The following is a 17,676-nucleotide window of genomic DNA, read 5'->3' as shown; positions in this document are numbered from 1 at the left end:
CTCCCTGGGGCCACGGAGATAATTTACACCCGGCCACTCTGGGCTCCCTGGGGCCGCGGGGAAAATTTACACCCGGCCACTCTGGGCTCCCTGGGGCCGCGGGGATAACTGACTGAACTGTGAATCTTCTCTCATCTCTCCTCTACCAGATTAAAGTGAGGAGGAGAAGAGAGACAAACAAGAGAGGGAGGGGAGAGAAAGAGGAATGAGGAGAGAGGGATAGGGAAAGTGAGAGGAGAGGAGCATGGAGAGCAGTGGGAAGAGAGGGAGAGAGATGGGGAGAGTGAGAGAGAGATGGGAGAGAGTGAGAGAGAGATGGGAGAGAGCGAGAGGGATAGAGAGATAGAGAGAGGAGAGGAGCATGGAGAGCAGTGGGAAGAGAGGGAGAGAGGGATAGAGAGAGAGAGGGATAGAGTGAGAGGGAGAGAGAGAGGGGGATAGAGAGAGAGAGGGATAGAGATGGAGAGAGGGATAGAGAGAGAGAGAGAGGGAGGGATAGAGAGAGAGAGGGATAGAGAGAGGGGGAGAGGGATAAAGAGAGAGACAAAGAGGGATAGATATATAGAGATAAAGACAGAGAGAGAGAGAGGATAGAGAGAGAGAGAGAGAGAGAGAGAGAGAGAGAGAGGAGAAGGAGAGGGATAAAGAGATATCCTCTCCTAACTGCTCTCTCTCTCTCCTAACTGCTCTCTCCCCTAACTGTTCTCTTTCTCTCCAAACTGCTCTCTCTCTCTCTCTCCAAACTGCTCTCTCTCTCTCCAAACTGCTCTCTCTCTCTCTCTCCTAACTGCTCTCTCTCTCTCTCCTAACTGCTCTCTCTCTCTCCTAACTGCTCTCTCTCTCTCCTAACTGCTCTCTCTCTCTCTCTAACTGCTCTCTCTCTCCCCTAACTGTTCTCTCTCTCTCCTAACTGCTCTCTCTCTCCCCTAACTGCTCTCTCTCTCTCCTAACTGCTCTCTCTCTCTCCCCTAACTGTTCTCTTTCTCTCCTAACTGCTCTCTCTCTCCCCTAACTGCTCTCTCTCTCTCCTAACTGCTCTCTCTCTCCCCTAACTGCTCTCTCTCTCTCCTAACTGCTCTCTCTCTCTCCCCTAACTGCTCTCTCTCTCTCCTAACTGCTCTCTCTCTCTCCCCTAACTGTTCTCTTTCTCTCCTAACTGCTCTCTCTCTCCCCTAACTGCTCTCTCTCTCTCCTAACTGCTCTCTCTCTCCCCTAACTGCTCTCTCTCTCTCGTCTCGAACTGCTCTCTCTCTCTCTCTCTCCCCTAACTGCTCTCTCTCTCTCGCCTAACTGCTCTCTCTCTCTCCTAACTGCTCTCTCTCTCTCCTAACTGCTCTCTCTCCCCTAACTGCTCTCTCTCTCTCGTCTCGAACTGCTCTCTCTCTCTCTCTCCCCTAACTGCTCTCTCTCTCTCTCCTAACTGCTCTCTCTCTCGCCTAACTGCTCTCTCTCCCCTAACTGCTCTCTCTCTCTCGTCTCGAACTGCTCTCTCTCTCTCTCTCCTAACTGCTCTCTCTCTCCTAACTGCTCTCTCTCTCTCTCTCCTATTAGGGAGATCAACTGCATCATATCAGGCTGATTCTGAAGAACCAACTAGTTCAGTTTCTTGATACAATACAAGCCTTATGTAGGAGGAGCTTGTTATTCACAGGAGATGTGTAGTCATTAGAGATGTGTAGTAGTGTGTAGTCATTAAGGATGTGTAGCAGTGTGTAGTCATTAGATATGTGTAGCAGTGTGTAGTCATTCGATATGTGTAGACATTAGAGATGTGTCGTAGTGTGTAGTCATTAGAGATGTGAAGTCATTAGATATGTGTAGTTGTGTGTAGTCATCAGAGGTGTGTAGTCATTAGAGATGTGTAGTCATTAGATACATGTAGTAGTGTGTAGTCACTAGAGATGTGTAGTAGTATGCAGTTATTAGAGATGTGCCGTAGTGTGTAGTCATTAGAGATGTGTAGTTGTGTGTAGTCATCAGAGATGTGTATTCATTAGATATGTGTAGTCATTAGAGATGTGTAGTCATTACATATATGTAGTCATTAGAGATGTGTAGTAGTATGCAGTCATTAGAGATGTGCAGTAGTGTGTAGACATTAGATATGTGTAGTAGTGTGTAGTCATTAGAGATGTGTAGTCATCAGAGATGTGTAGTAGGGTGTAGTCAATAGAGACGTGTAGTAGTGTGTAGTCATTAGAGATGTGTAGTAGTGTGTAGTCATTAGAGAAGTGTAGTAGTGTGTAGTCATTAGAGATGTGTAGTCATTAGAGATGTGTAGTCATTAGAGATGTGTTGTTATTAGAGATGTGTTGTCATTAGAGATGTGTAGTCATTAGAGATGTGTAGTAGAGTGTAGTCATTAGAGATGTGTTGTAGAGTGTAGTCATTAGAGATGTGTTGTAGAGTGTAGTCATTAGAGATGTGTAGTAGGGTGTAGTCAATAGAGATGTGTAGTAGTGTGTAGTCAATAGAGATGTGTAGTAGTGTGTAGTCATTAGAGATGTGTAGTAGTGTGTAGTCATTAGAGATGTGTTGTAGAGTGTAGTCATTAGAGATGTGTAGTAGTGTGCAGTCATAAGGGTTAGTAATAACAGCTATTAGTCTTCACTGTGTTGTAGAAGGGGTCTGTGGCTGGCCTGGCATGCTGACTGATTCAGCACAGATACCAGGGGAAATGAGATCACAGACGAACTCATTCTGACCTCTGAGACGGTGCTCATTTTTACACACACACACACACACACACACACACACACACACACACACACACACACACACACACACACACACACACACACACACACAGTTAAAGTGCCTGTCCACTTGGTCCTTGTCAGAGTCAGTAAGTGAATGAGTGTCAGTGTGTAACATACGGCCTCATGTCAGGAAGAGGGAACGGAAGGGAAATGGTCATTACTGGATTTAAAAGAGCTCCATTCAGCAGCACTGCTTTGATATGTACAGAGCAAAGACCAAGACTCCAAAAACATACCCCTCCTCTCCTCTCCTCTCCACCTCCTCTCCTCTCCTCTCCACCTCCTCTCCTCTCCTCTCCTCTCCTCTCCTCTCCTCTCCTCTCCTCTCCTCTCCTCTCCTCTCCACCTCCTCTCCTCTCCTCTCCTCTCCTCTCCTCTCTATACTGTCCTGGCTCCTCTCCTCTCCTCTCTATACTGTCCTGGCTTCTCCTCTCCTCTCTATACTGTCCTGGCTCCTCTCCTCTCTCTATACTGTCCTGGCTCCTCCTCTCCTCCTCTCTCTATACTGTCCTGGCTCCTCCTCTCCTCTCCTCTCTATACTGTCCTGGCTCCTCCTCTCCTCTCTCTATACTGTCCTGGCTCCTCCTCTCCTCTCTCTATACTGTCCTGGCTCCTCCTCTCCTCTCTCTATACTGTCCTGGCTCCTCCTCTCCTCTCTCTATACTGTCCTGGCTCCTCCTCTCCCTCTCTCTATACTGTCCTGGCTCCTCCTCTCCTCTCTCTATACTGTCCTGGCTCCTCCTCTCCTCTCTCTATACTGTCATGGCTCCTCCTCTCCTCTCTATATACTGTCCTGGCTCCTCCTCTCCTCTCTTATACTGTCCTGGCTCCTCCTCTCCTCTCTCTATACTGTCCTGGCTCCTCCTCTCCTCTCTCTATACTGTCCTGGCTCCTCCTCTCCTCTCTCTATACTGTCCTGGCTCCTCCTCTCCTCTCTCTATACTGTCCTGGCTCCTCCTCTCCCTCTCTCTATACTGTCATGGCTCCTCCTCTCCTCTCTATATACTGTCCTGGCTCCTCCTCTCCTCTCTCTATACTGTCCTGGCTCCTCCTCTCCTCTCTCTATACTGTCCTGGCTCCTCCTCTCTATATACTGTCCTGGCTCCTCCTCTCCTCTCTCTATACTGTCCTGGCTCCTCCTCTCTCTATAATGTCCTGGCTCCTCCTCTCTCTATACTGTCCTGGCTCCTCCTCTCTCTATACTGTCCTGGCTCCTCCTCTCTCTATACTGTCCTGGCTCCTCCTCTCTCTATACTGTCCTGGCTCTTTTCTCCACGAGGCTTGTGGTAGAATATAATGATACAGTGTTACATGGTCTTGTGCAACAGGCTGAGCCCAGGCTGCCCTCCCTTAGACACATCAATGTGCTGCTGGACCAGCTGTGTGGACTGTGGTGTTACAGCAGGTGACATTCATCATAGTGGAGAGATACAGATCTGACCCCATTCTCAGACACGAGGCGCTTCACGCTACCACAACAGTCCAGCAGGAAACAACGACAGAGAGAGAGAGAGAGACAGAGAGAGAGAGAGAGAGAGAGAGAGAGAGAGAGAGAGAGACAGAGAGAGAGAGAGAGAGAGAGAGAACGAGAGGGACAGAGAGAGAGAGAGAAAGACAGAGAGGGAGAGAGACAGAACGAGAGACAGAGAGACAGAACGAGAGAGAGAGAGAGACAGAGAGACAGAACGAGAGAGAGAGAGAGAGAGAGGGAGAGAGACAGAAAGAGAGAGACAGAGAGAGAGAGAGAAAGACAGAGAGGGAGAGAGACAGAACGAGAGACAGAGAGAGAGAGAGACAGAGGGAGAGACAGAGAGACAGAACGAGAGAGAGAGAGAGACAGAGAGACAGAACGAGAGAGAGAGAGAGAGAAAGAGAGAGAAAGACAGAGAGAGAAAGACAGAGAGAGACATAATGACATTTGTAATGTCTTTATTCTTTTGGAACTTCTGTGAGTGTAATGTTTACTGTTCATTATTTTTATTCATTCGTTTATTTCACTTTTGTTCATTATCTTCTTCACTTGCTTTGGCAATGTTAACATATGTTTCCAGGTCCCCAGCCTCCACAGTAGATACCACAGTGTTCAATAGGGTGTCAGTCACCAGCCTCCACAGTAGATACCACAGTGTTCAATAGGGTGTCAGTCACCAGCCTCCACAGTAGAGCCCACAGTGTTCAATAGGGTGTCAGTCACCAGCCTCCACAGTAGAGACCACAGTGTTCAATAGGGTGTCAGTCACCAGCCTCCACAGTAGAGACCACAGTGTTCAATAGGGTGTCAGTCACCAGCCTCCACAGTAGATACCACAGTGTTCAATAGGGTGTCAGTCACCAGCCTCCACAGTAGAGTCCACAGTGTTCAATAGGGTGTCAGTCACCAGCCTCCACAGTAGAGTCCACAGTGTTCAACAGGGTGTCAGCAACAGAGAATGTCTATATCATTTCTGAAGCATCAAGACGCTTGAAATTAAAGGGACACTTCAGGATTTTGGTAATGAAGCCCTTCATCTACTTCCCCAGAGTCAGATGAACTCCTGGATTTCGTTGTTATGTCTCTGTGTCCAGTATGAAGGAAGTTAGAGGTCATTTTTTGAGATGACAATGCTAACTAGCTTTAGCGCAACGCCTGGAAGTCTATGGTGTCTACTAGCATGCTAGCAGTTACCATAAACTTCCAGTCATTGTGCTAACACAAGTTAGCAATAGCGCTAGTTAGCGACTTCTTTCAAACTGCAGGCAGACATAAAAATGTTATCCACGAGTTCATCTAACTCTTGGAAAGTAGATGAACTGATTCATAGCCAAAATCCTGAAGCATCCCTTTAATGTAAGCAGTATTTCTGGAGGAAATCCTGAAGCATCCCTTTAATGTAAGCAGTATTTCTAGAGGAAATCCTGAAGCATCCCCTTTAATGTAAGCAGTATTTCTAGAGGAAAGCCTGAAGCATCCCTTTAATGTAAGCAGTATTTCTAGAGGAAATTCTGAAGCATCCCTTTAATGTAAGCAGTATTTCTAGAGGAAATCCTGAAGCATCCCTTTAATGTAAGCAGTATTTCTAGAGGAAATCCTGAAGCATCCCTTTAATGTAAGCAGTATTTCTAGAGGAAAGCCTGAAGCATACCTTTAATGTAAGCAGTATTTCTAGAGGAAATCCTGAAGCATCCCTTTAATGTAAGCAGTATTTCTGGAGGAAATTCTGAAGCATCCCTTTAATGTAAGCAGTATTTCTAGAGGAAATTCTGAAGCATCCCTTTAATGTAAGCAGTATTTCTAGAGGAAATCCTGAAGCATCCCTTTAATGTAAGCAGTATTTCTAGAGGAAATCCTGAAGCATCCCTTTAATGTAAGCAGTATTTCTAGAGGAAATTCTGAAGCATCCCTTTAATGTAAGCAGTATTTCTAGAGGAAATCCTGAAGCATCCTTTTAATGTAAGCAGTATTTCTAGAGGAAATCCTGAAGCATCCCTTTAATGTAAGCAGTATTTCTATATTTCTAGAGGAAATCCTGAAGCATCCCTTTAATGTAAGCAGTATTTCTAGAGGAAATCCTGAAGCATCCCTTTAATGTAAGCAGTATTTCTAGAGGAAATCCTGAAGCATCCCTTTAATGTAAGCAGTATTTCTAGAGGAAATCCTGAAGCATCCCTTTAATGTAAGCAGTATTTCTAGAGGAAAGCCTGAAGCATCCCTTTAATGTAAGCAGTATTTCTAGAGGAAATCCTGAAGCATCCCTTTAATGTAAGCAGTATTTCTAGAGGAAATCCTGAAGCATCCCTTTAATGTAAGCAGTATTTCTAGAGGAAAGCCTGAAGCATCCCTTTAATGTAAGCAGTATTTCTAGAGGAAATCCTGAAGCATCCCTTTAATGTAAGCAGTATTTCTAGAGGAAAGCCTGAAGCATCCCTTTAATGTAAGCAGTATTTCTAGAGGAAATCCTGAAGCATCCCTTTAATGTAAGCAGTATTTCTAGAGGAAAGCCTGAAGCATCCCTTTAATGTAAGCAGTATTTCTATATTTCTAGAGGAAATCCTGAAGCATCCCTTTAATGTAAGCAGTATTTCTAGAGGAAAGCCTGAAGCATCCCTTTAATGTAAGCAGTATTTCTAGAGGAAAGCCCGGTACAGTAAAGGTTATCATTATAATGAACCTGGCAGGGGGGGTTTCTTACAGCGGCTTGAAATGTTCAGTCCATTACATCACTTCCTGTGTTAGTTTTACTGTATTACCATAAAACACCTCACATTGTAATTTCTACTTTATTATATAGAAGCTCCATAACCCTCCAACGCCAAAGGCTACGGCTAATATCAATATCACTTCCTGAATAAAATCTACTTCATTTGGAAAAGCGTCGCTGATCACCACCATTTAGGTTGGCTGACATGTTGAACATTTCCAAAACAGGGGAAACGGATTTCTTCTGAGAATGTGATCCCATCAACATACCTTACAATACATCCTAGAGTAGATTTACCCTCCAGCACCAGGCACACCAGGGATCAGTCCCAAATGGCACCCTATTCCCTACAAAGTACACTACTTTTGACCATAGCCCTACACTCTGCGTATAGACTGTCCTCTCTCTCCATCCCTTCCCTACCTACCCCTTCATATAGACTGTCCTCTCTCCATCCCTTCCCTACCTACCCCTTCATATAGACTGTCCTCTCTCCATCCCTTCCCTACCTACCACTTCATATAGACTGTCCTCTCTCTCCATCCCTTCCCTACCTACCCCTTCATATAGACTGTCCTCTCTCCATCCCTTCCCTGCCTACCCCTTCATATAGACTGTCTTCTCTCCATCCCTTCCCTACCTACCCCTTCATATAGACTGTCCTCTCTCTCCATCCCTTCCCTACCTACCCCTTCATATAGACTGTCCTCTCTCCATCCCTTCCCTGCCTACCCCTTCATATAGACTGTCCTCTCTCTCCATCCCTTCCCTACCTACCCCTTCATATAGACTGTCCTCTCTCTCCATCCCTTCCCTACCTACCCCTTCATATAGACTGTCCTCTCTCTCCATCCCTTCCCTACCTACCCCTTCATATAGACTGTCCTCTCTCTCCATCCCTTCCCCTACCTACCCCTTCATATAGACTGTCCTCTCTCCATCCCTTCCCTACCTACCCCTTCATATAGACTGTCCTCTCTCTCCATCCCTTCCCTACCTACCCCTTCATATAGACTGTCCTCTCTCTCCATCCCTTCCCTACCTACCCCTTCATATAGACTGTCCTCTCTCCATCCCTTCCCTACCTACCACTTCATATAGACTGTCCTCTCTCCATCCCTTCCCTACCTACCCCTTCATATAGACTGTCCTCTCTCCATCCCTTCCCTGCCTACCCCTTCATATAGACTGTCCTCTCTCCATCCCTTCCCTGCCTACCCCTTCATATAGACTGTCCTCTCTCTCCATCCCTTCCCTGCCTACCCCTTCATATAGACTGTCCTCTCTCCATCCCTTCTCTACCTACCCCTTCATATAGACTGTCTTCTCTCTCCATCCCTTCCCCTACCTACCCCTTCATATAGACTGTCTTCTCTCTCCATCCCTTCCCTGCCTACCCCTTCATATAGACTGTCCTCTCTCTCCATCCCTTCCCTACCTACCCCTTCATATAGACTGTCCTCTCTCCATCCCTTCCCTACCTACCCCTTCATATAGACTGTCTTCTCTCTCCATCCCTTCCCTGCCTACCCCTTCATATAGACTGTCCTCTCTCCATCCCTTCTCTACCTACCCCTTCATATAGACTGTCCTCTCTCCATCCCTTCCCTTCCTACCCCTTCATATAGACTGTCCTCTCTCTCCATCCCTTCCCTGCCCTTCATATAGACTGTCTTCTCTCTCCATCCCTTCCCTACCTACCCCTTCATATAGACTGTCCTCTCTCTCCATCCCTTCCCTGCCTACCCCTTCATATAGACTGTCCTCTCTCTCCATCCCTTCCCTACCTACCCCTTCATATAGACTGTCCTCTCTCTCCATCCCTTCCCTACCTACCCCTTCATATAGACTGTCCTCTCTCCATCCCTTCCCTACCTACCACTTCATATAGACTGTCCTCTCTCCATCCCTTCCCTACCTACCCCTTCATATGACTGTCCTCTCTCCATCCCTTCCCTGCCTACCCCTTCATATAGACTGTCCTCTCTCTCCATCCCTTCCCTGCCTACCCCTTCATATAGACTGTCCTCTCTCCATCCCTTCTCTACCTACCCCTTCATATAGACTGTCCTCTCTCCATCCCTTCCCTTCCTACCCCTTCATATAGACTGTCCTCTTTCTCCATCCCTTCCCTGCCCTTCATATAGACTGTCTTCTCTCTCCATCCCTTCCCTACCTACCCCTTCATATAGACTGTCCTCTCTCTCCATCCCTTCCCTGCCTACCCCTTCATATAGACTGTCCTCTCTCTCCATCCCTTCCCTGCCTACCCCTTCATATAGACTGTCCTCTCTCTCCATCCCTTCCCTACCTACCCCTTCATATAGACTGTCCTCTCTCCATCCCTTCCCTGCCCTTCATATAGACTGTCCTCTCTCCATCCCTTCCCTGCCTACCCCTTCATATAGACTGTCTTCTCTCTCCATCCCTTCCCTGCCTACCCCTTCATATAGACTGTCCTCTCTCTCCATCCCTTCCCTACCCCTTCATATAGACTGTCCTCTCTCTCCATCCCTTCCCTACCTACCCCTTCATATAGACTGTCCTCTCTCTCCATCCCTTCCCTACCTACCCCTTCATATAGACTGTCCTCTCTCCATCCCTTCCCTACCTACCCCTTCATATAGACTGTCCTCTCTCCATCCCTTCCCTACCTACCCCTTCATATAGACTGTCCTCTCTCTCCATCCCTTCCCTGCCTACCCCTTCATATAGACTGTCTTCTCTCCATCCCTTCCCTGCCTACCCCTTCATATAGACTGTCCTCTCTCTCCATCCCTTCCCTACCTACCCCTTCATATAGACTGTCCTCTCTCCATCCCTTCCCTACCTACCCCTTCATATAGACTGTCTTCTCTCTCCATCCCTTCCCTGCCTACCCCTTCATATAGACTGTCTTCTCTCCATCCCTTCCCTGCCTACCCCTTCTAATAATGAATAACTCAGGGTCTCCTTGACCCACTTCAGTGTGAGCGTCCTAGTAGAGATAATAGTTCATCAGTATATTCAGATTCTCTCTCATATCATCCTTTATTTAACTGATTTGATCCTGAAGGACAACAGTTATTTTCCCTCCATTTAGTTTCATGTCTAGTCAGTCAGGTGTTACCCTCACCCCTCACCTCTCCTTTCCTGCTAACTTCAATCCAAATCATCCAAAGACCTCCTCTTCACTCCTCTCCTCTCCTGTCCTCTCCTCTCCCCCTCCCTAAACTCCTCTCACCTCTCCTGTCCTCTCCTCTCCCCCTCCCTCAACTCCTCTCACCTCTCCTGTCCACTCCTCTCCCTCAACTCCTCTCACCTCTCCTGTCCCCTCCTCTCCCCCTCCCTCAACTCCTCTCACCTCTCCTGTCCCCTCCTCTCACCTCTCCTGTCCCCTCCTCTCACCTCTCCTGTCCCCTCCTCTCCCCCTCCCTCAACTCCTCTCACCTCTCCTGTGTCTGTCAGCTGCTTTGCAATTACCAAGGCAGAAAGTGACAGTGAGAGTGAGAAAGAGAGAGAAAGAGAAAATGAGAGGGGAAGAGAGAGAGAGAGAGAGAGAGAGAGAGAGAGAGAGAGAGAGAGAGAAAGAAAGAGAGAGAGTTAGAGAGAGGGAGAGACAGAGAGAGAGATAGTGAGAGATATTTCTAACCCCCCTCTGGTTCTCTGACTGTCTCTGGGCTTAATGCTGTGCTAAACACCTTCCTTACTAAAGGTCTTAATACGTCACAGAATCACACAGCCCTTCACAGCTCAAATCACCCTGTAATTTACTAGCTCCACTACTGCCCTTTTCCCACTGTCACTCCATCATCGCAGTAGCGAGACCGACCGTTCAGAAATAAAAGGAAAAAGGAAAATGTCAAACAGGAAGCACTAGGCTTTGTTCAGATATCTTTTCATGTCTTGGAGAGACAGAAAGTATATCCATTAAAGGTGCAATGTAATCCCCCCGAAAAAAGAATGTCCAAATGAAATGCCCATGAGCCCAATCTGGATCTAACAGCACCAATCACCAAAATGGAGACGAGCTCGTCGGCATCGTTATTTTCTGGATGTGTCAGAAGTAACCGACGTGAGAGGCTTAGGAGAGTGCACTTGGCATTCTCCTCACCAATCAAAACCATTTCCTTTGATTTTGTCCAATAGCAGGTGACGTAATATCTGAAGTATCTGAGAAAGAAACAAGCCCAAGCAGACAGCTCTGGCCTTTAGCTGGTTGGAAGAACACAGCAGATGAACCCATCGCTAGGCAGATGGACCCATCGCTAGGCAGATGGACCCATCGCTAGGCAGATGGACCCATCGCTAGGCAGATGGACCCATCGCTAGGCAGATGGACCCATCGCTAGGCAGATGGACCCATCGCTAGGCAGATGAACCCATCGCTAGGCAGATGAACCCATCGCTAGGCAGATGAACCCATCGCTAGGCAGATGGACCCATCGCTAGGCAGATGAACCCATCGCTAGGCAGATGGACCCATCGCTAGGCAGATGAACCCATCGCTAGGCAGATGAACCCATCGCTAGGCAGATGAACCCATCGCTAGGCAGATGAACCCATCGCTAGGCAGATGAACCCATCGCTAGGCAGATGAACCCATCGCTAGGCAGATGGACCCATCGCTAGGCAGATGAACCCATCGCTAGGCAGATGAACCCATCGCTAGGCAGATGAACCCATCGCTAGGCAGATGAACCCATCGCTAGGCAGATGGACCCATCGCTAGGCAGATGGACCCATCGCTAGACAGATGAACCCATCGCTAGGCAGATGAACCCATCGCTAGGCAGATGAACCCATCGCTAGGCAGATGAACCCATCGCTAGGCAGATGGACCCATCGCTAGGCAGATGGACCCATCGCTAGGCAGATGGACCCATCGCTAGGCAGATGGACCCATCGCTAGACAGATGAACCCATCGCTAGGCAGATGAACCCATCGCTAGGCAGATGAACCCATCGCTAGGCAGATGAACCCATCGCTAGGCAGATGAACCCATCGCTAGGCAGATGAACCCATCGCTAGGCAGATGAACCCATCGCTAGGCAGATGAACCCATCACAGGAAACAAAAAATGCCTTCCCACTGTCCTCCACATCCATCCAACCATATCCTTACACAAGGAATTAGCATTTAACTGGTATTTCCTTCATTAGCAGAAAGCTTCATCAGGTTTTCATTTGAATGTATCAGAGCAGAAACGTGGCCTATACATATGGGACCACATTACAACCTCAATGAACCCCCCAGCCAATTAAAACAGCTTCTCACAGTACTTCTACCTTGTTACTAGTGTGGCACATCCCCGGGATTACAGCACTAACACACACACACACACACACGCTGTCAGACACACACGCTGTCAGACACACCCACACACACGCTGTCAGACACACCCACACACGCTGTCAGACACACACACACACACACACACACACACACACATGCTGTCAGACACACACACACACGCTGTCAGACACACACACACACACACACGCTGTCAGACACACCCACACACACATGCTGTCAGACACATACACTAACACACACGCTGTCAGACACATACACTAACACACACACACACACACACACACACACACACACACACACACACACACACACACACGCTGTCAGACACACCCACACACACACACACACACGCTGTCAGACACACCCACACACACACACGCTGTCAGACACATACACTAACACACACACGCTGTCAGACACACACACACACACACACACACACACACACAACTCTGTCAGACACACACAGCCTCACTATAATCCTCCTTCCACCTGAGGAGACAGTCTCTGTCCGTTGTTCAACAACTGATGTTACTGCTGGTGCTGAGAACAGTTACCTTGTAGAGGAACTCAGAAACATAGTGTCAGGCCTGGATGTCAACTAGTGAACATCTGTGAATTCCTAAATATGTATACAGTCAATACACACACACACACACACACACACACACACACACACACACACACACACACACACACACACACACACACACACACACACACACACACACACACACACACCACGTTGACAGTACCTCTAGGTGCTCCAGGATGTATGGAGGGTTGGTCATGCCCAGTCTCAGCATGGCTCCTTCAGGAATCTCTTCCACTAGTCTCCATAGCAGAGTGGGCAGGTCTGTCCCGATGTCCTTCCCATATGCCCCGGTGTCCTCACTGGTCAGCCAGATCTCACACACACCCTCTGAGGAGAGAGAGAGAGAACACACTAAATACCATGACGTCCTGTAATAACTAAAAAACACATGGAAAATCACAAAGAAACCAACAAGTAAATAGTTGTAATTATTGTCTCTGAGGAAAAGGAAAGAGATGTACACTAAGAAAACATATGGATTATCATAAAATACAATGAATAGCATCTGATACGGCAGCATACCAACATAATATAGAAGGTGATTACTGGTAAAAAAATACCTTAGTAAATACCTTAGTAACTTCTTAGTAAATACCTTAGTAACGTCTTAGTAAATACCTTAGTAAATACCTTAGTAAATACCTTAGTAAATACCTTAGTAACGTCTTAGTAAATACCTTAGTAAATACCTTAGTAAATACCTTAGTAAATACCTTAGTAAATACCTTAGTAACGTCTTAGTAAATACCTTAGTAAATACCTTAGTAAATACCTTAGTAAATACATTAGTAACGTCTTAGTAAATACCTTAGTAACGTCTTAGTAAATACCTTAGTAAATACATTAGTAACGTCTTAGTAAATACCTTAGTAACGTCTTAGTAAATACCTTAGTAAATACATTAGTAAATACCTTAGTAACGTCTTAGTAAATACATTAGTAAATACCTTAGTAAATACCTTAGTAAATACCTTAGTAAATACCTTAGTAACGTCTTAGTAAATACCTTAGTAACGTCTTAGTAAATACCTTAGTAATGTCTTAGTAAATACCTTAGTAAATACATTAGTAACGTCTTAGTAAATACATTAGTAAATACCTTAGTAAATACCTTAGTAAATACCTTAGTAAATACCTTAGTAACGTCTTAGTAAATACCTTAGTAACGTCTTAGTAAATACCTTAGTAATGTCTTAGTAATGTCTTAGTAAATACCTTAGTAAAGTCTTAGTTAGGCTACCTTAGTAAATACCTTAGTAAAGTCTTAGTTAGGCTACCTTAGTAAATACCTTAGTAATGTCTTAGTTAGGCTACCTTAGTAAATACCTTAGTAAAGTCTTAGTTAGGCTACCTTAGTAAATACCTTAGTAAAGTCTTAGTTAGGCTACCTTAGTAAATACCTTAGTAAAGTCTTAGTTAGGCTACCTTAGTAAATACCTTAGTAAAGTCTTAGTTAGGCTACCTTAGTAAATACCTTAGTAAAGTCTTAGTTAGGCTACCTTAGTAAATACCTTAGTAATGTCTTAGTTAGGCTACCTTAGTAAATACCTTAGTAAAGTCTTAGTAAATACCTTAGTAAATAGGCTAACTTGATAAATACCTACAACAAAATAATAATTTCTTGACCAGTCCTGCAGATGAAATGGAAGTAGCTTAACAACCAGGTGTCCATCTCCTACCTAGATGTGGAACACTAACACATCTCATGGCAGATCACTTCCCATTCAGGATTCAGAGGAGACAGTTGGCTGATTCTAGTTCACACTGACTGCAAGGGATCATTTCAATAACTGAGTAAGATACATGTAGCTGGGAGGTAGTCAAACTGAACGAGCACACAGACTCACGCACACAGACTCACGCACACAGACTCACGCAGACTCACGCACACAGACTCACGCACACAGACACAGACTCACGCAAACAGACTCACGCACACAGACTCACGCACACAGACTCACGCACACAGACTCAAACACACAGACACAGACTCACGCAAACAGACTCACGCACACAGACTCACACAGACTCACGCAAACAGACTCAAACACACAGACACAGACTCACGCACACAGACACAGACTCACGCAAACAGACTCACGCACACAGACTCACGCACACAGACTCACGCACACAGACTCAAACACACAGACACAGACTCACGCAAACAGACTCACGCACACAGACTCACACAGACTCACGCAAACAGACTCAAACACACAGACACAGACTCACGCAAACAGACTCACGCACACAGACTCACGCACACAGACTCACGCACACAGACTCAAACACACAGACTCACACACACAGACTCACGCACACAGACTCACGCACACAGACACAGACTCACGCACACAGACTCACACAGACTCACGCACACAGACTCACACAGACTCACGCAAACAGACTCAAACACACAGACACAGACTCACGCAAACAGACTCACGCACACAGACTCACGCACACAGACTCACGCAAACAGACTCACACACACAGACACAGACTCACGCAAACAGACTCACGCAAACAGACTCACGCACACAGACTCACACACACAGACTCACACACACAGACTAACGCATACAGACTCACACACACAGACTCACACACACAGACTCACACAGACAGACTCACGTACACAGAAAGACTCACACACACAGACAGACTCACACACAAAGACACACAATGAACCATATGTAATAATTATATACACATAATTGAGGAGACTAAATCCTTAACATTGATATGTGACTTCCTTGGGACCCAAATGAGCAGCCATATTTTAGGTACCCGTACGGGCAGCCATATTTTAGGTACCTGTACGGGCAGCCATATTTTAGGTACCCGTATGAGCAGCCATATTTTAGGTACCCGTATGAGCAGCCATATTTTAGGTACCTGTACGGGCAGCCATATTTTAGGTACCAGTACGGGCAGCCATATTTTAGGTACCCGTACGGGCAGCCATATTTTAGGTACCCGTACGGGCAGCCATATTTTAGGTACCCGTACGGGCAGCCATATTTTAGGTACCCGTACGGGCAGCCATATTTTAGGTACCCGTATGAGCAGCCATATTTTAGGTACCAGTACGGGCAGCCATATTTTAGGTACCCGTACGGGCAGCCATATTTTAGGTACCCGTACGGGCAGCCATATTTTAGGTACCAGTACGGGCAGCCATATTTTAGGTACCAGGCAAGCTCAATCATATATGGAGCTAAAGACTACAAATACTACTTGCACCAAGGCCTGCAATGCGAGAGGCAGATGTGACATGAGTCTGATAAGGAATGTTTACCAGAAGAATGAGAAAATCTGAATGTTTGGGGGCAAGGAGACATGCTCGTTGTTGTTGCTTTGCTTCAAACTGTCAACTGATGCTTATGTTGTGATCTGTATCTGGCAGCTAATTGGGGACTAAGCCACCATGGTCAAAAGCTTCGATTACATTGTTTTGCTATTGTTGCCTCTGTAATAAATAAACAGGAGAAAATAAGTAGGGAAGTCTGAGTGTGAACCCTCTTCAGTGAATCTAATGTTTTGCTCAACGAACCAGTTCTGAGCGCAGTGGTTTCCAGAAACCTTCATCATTACACAGAGTCGACAGTACAGAACCAATGATCAGAGGTTAACCTACTGACCTTACAGTGCCTTCCAGGGGCTGAGAAGTCTGCATAATGATCTGATGGAGGATTATGGGATATATCATGGTGGAGATCAGCTGAATACTGAACAACATGACAGTAAGGTTGTATTCAGGTGAGTAGCTAGCTAATGAGGTCTCTCTCTTTCTCCCTGTTCCACTCTCAGAGGACCTCAGACTGCATCAAGATTCCTCTCTCTCTCCCCCCCTCCATTTTCCCCATGCAGCCAGCTTCTGTTCAAATCAGAAAACCCTGATTAATTATCAATGAAATCCTTCAACGTCAATTTCCCGCAGGCTGAACACTGAACCTGAGACAGAGAGGCTGAAACCAAAACATCAATAATCATCAGAGAAGTAGCAACATATAAAATAGTCAACCAAAACACCAGAGAAGTAGCAACATATATAATAGTCAACCCAAACCAAAACACCAGAGAAGTAGCAGCATATAAAATAGTCAACCCAAACCAAAACACCAGAGAAGTAGCAACATATATAATAGTCAACCAAAACACCAGAGAAGTAGCAACATATAAAATAGTCAACCCAAACCAAAACACCAGAGAAGTAGCAACATATAAAATAGTCAACCCAAACACCAGAGAAGTAGCAACATATAAAATAGTCAACCCAAACCCAAACACCAGAGAAGTAGCAACATATATAATAGTCAACCCAAACACCAGAGAAGTAGCAACATATATAATAGTCAACCAAAACACCAGAGAAGTAGCAACATATAAAATAGTCAACCCAAACCAAAACACCAGAGAAGTAGCAACATATATAATAGTCAACCCAAACACCAGAGAAGTAGCAACATATAAAATAGTCAACCAAAACACCAGAGAAGTAGCAACATATATAATAGTCAACCCAAACCAAAACACCAGAGAAGTAGCATATATATAATAGTCAACCCAAACCAAAACACCAGAGAAGTAGCAACATATAAAATAGTCAACCCAAACCAAAACACCAGAGAAGTAGCAACATTTTTATTTAAACAATAACGACTTTCCACAAGAACCTTGTGTCTACAACAAGAACCTTGTGTCTACAACAAGAACCTTGTGTCTACAACAAGAACCTTGGGTCTACAACAAGAACCTTGGGTCTACAACAAGAACCTTGGGTCTACAACAAGAACCTTGGGTCTACAACAAGAACCTTGGGTCTACAATACCAATCTTGTT

General features: G+C 45.8%; 1 protein-coding gene across 1 annotated transcript in view; it reads right to left on the bottom strand.

Moving 5' to 3' along the window:
- cdkal (CDK5 regulatory subunit-associated protein 1-like 1) overlaps nt 1-17,676 on the bottom strand; it is an 807,683-nt gene that overhangs the window by 338,918 nt on the left and 451,089 nt on the right. Inside the window, 1 exon segment of the mRNA NM_001173677.1 lies at nt 12,989-13,155. Coding sequence (NP_001167148.1) covers nt 12,989-13,155 — 167 coding nt within the window.

Source organism: Salmo salar, chromosome ssa05, assembly GCF_905237065.1.
Source record: "Salmo salar chromosome ssa05, Ssal_v3.1, whole genome shotgun sequence".
In the NCBI taxonomy this organism is placed as follows: domain Eukaryota; kingdom Metazoa; phylum Chordata; class Actinopteri; order Salmoniformes; family Salmonidae; genus Salmo; species Salmo salar.
This window is presented reverse-complemented; position numbering and strand designations above follow the sequence as displayed.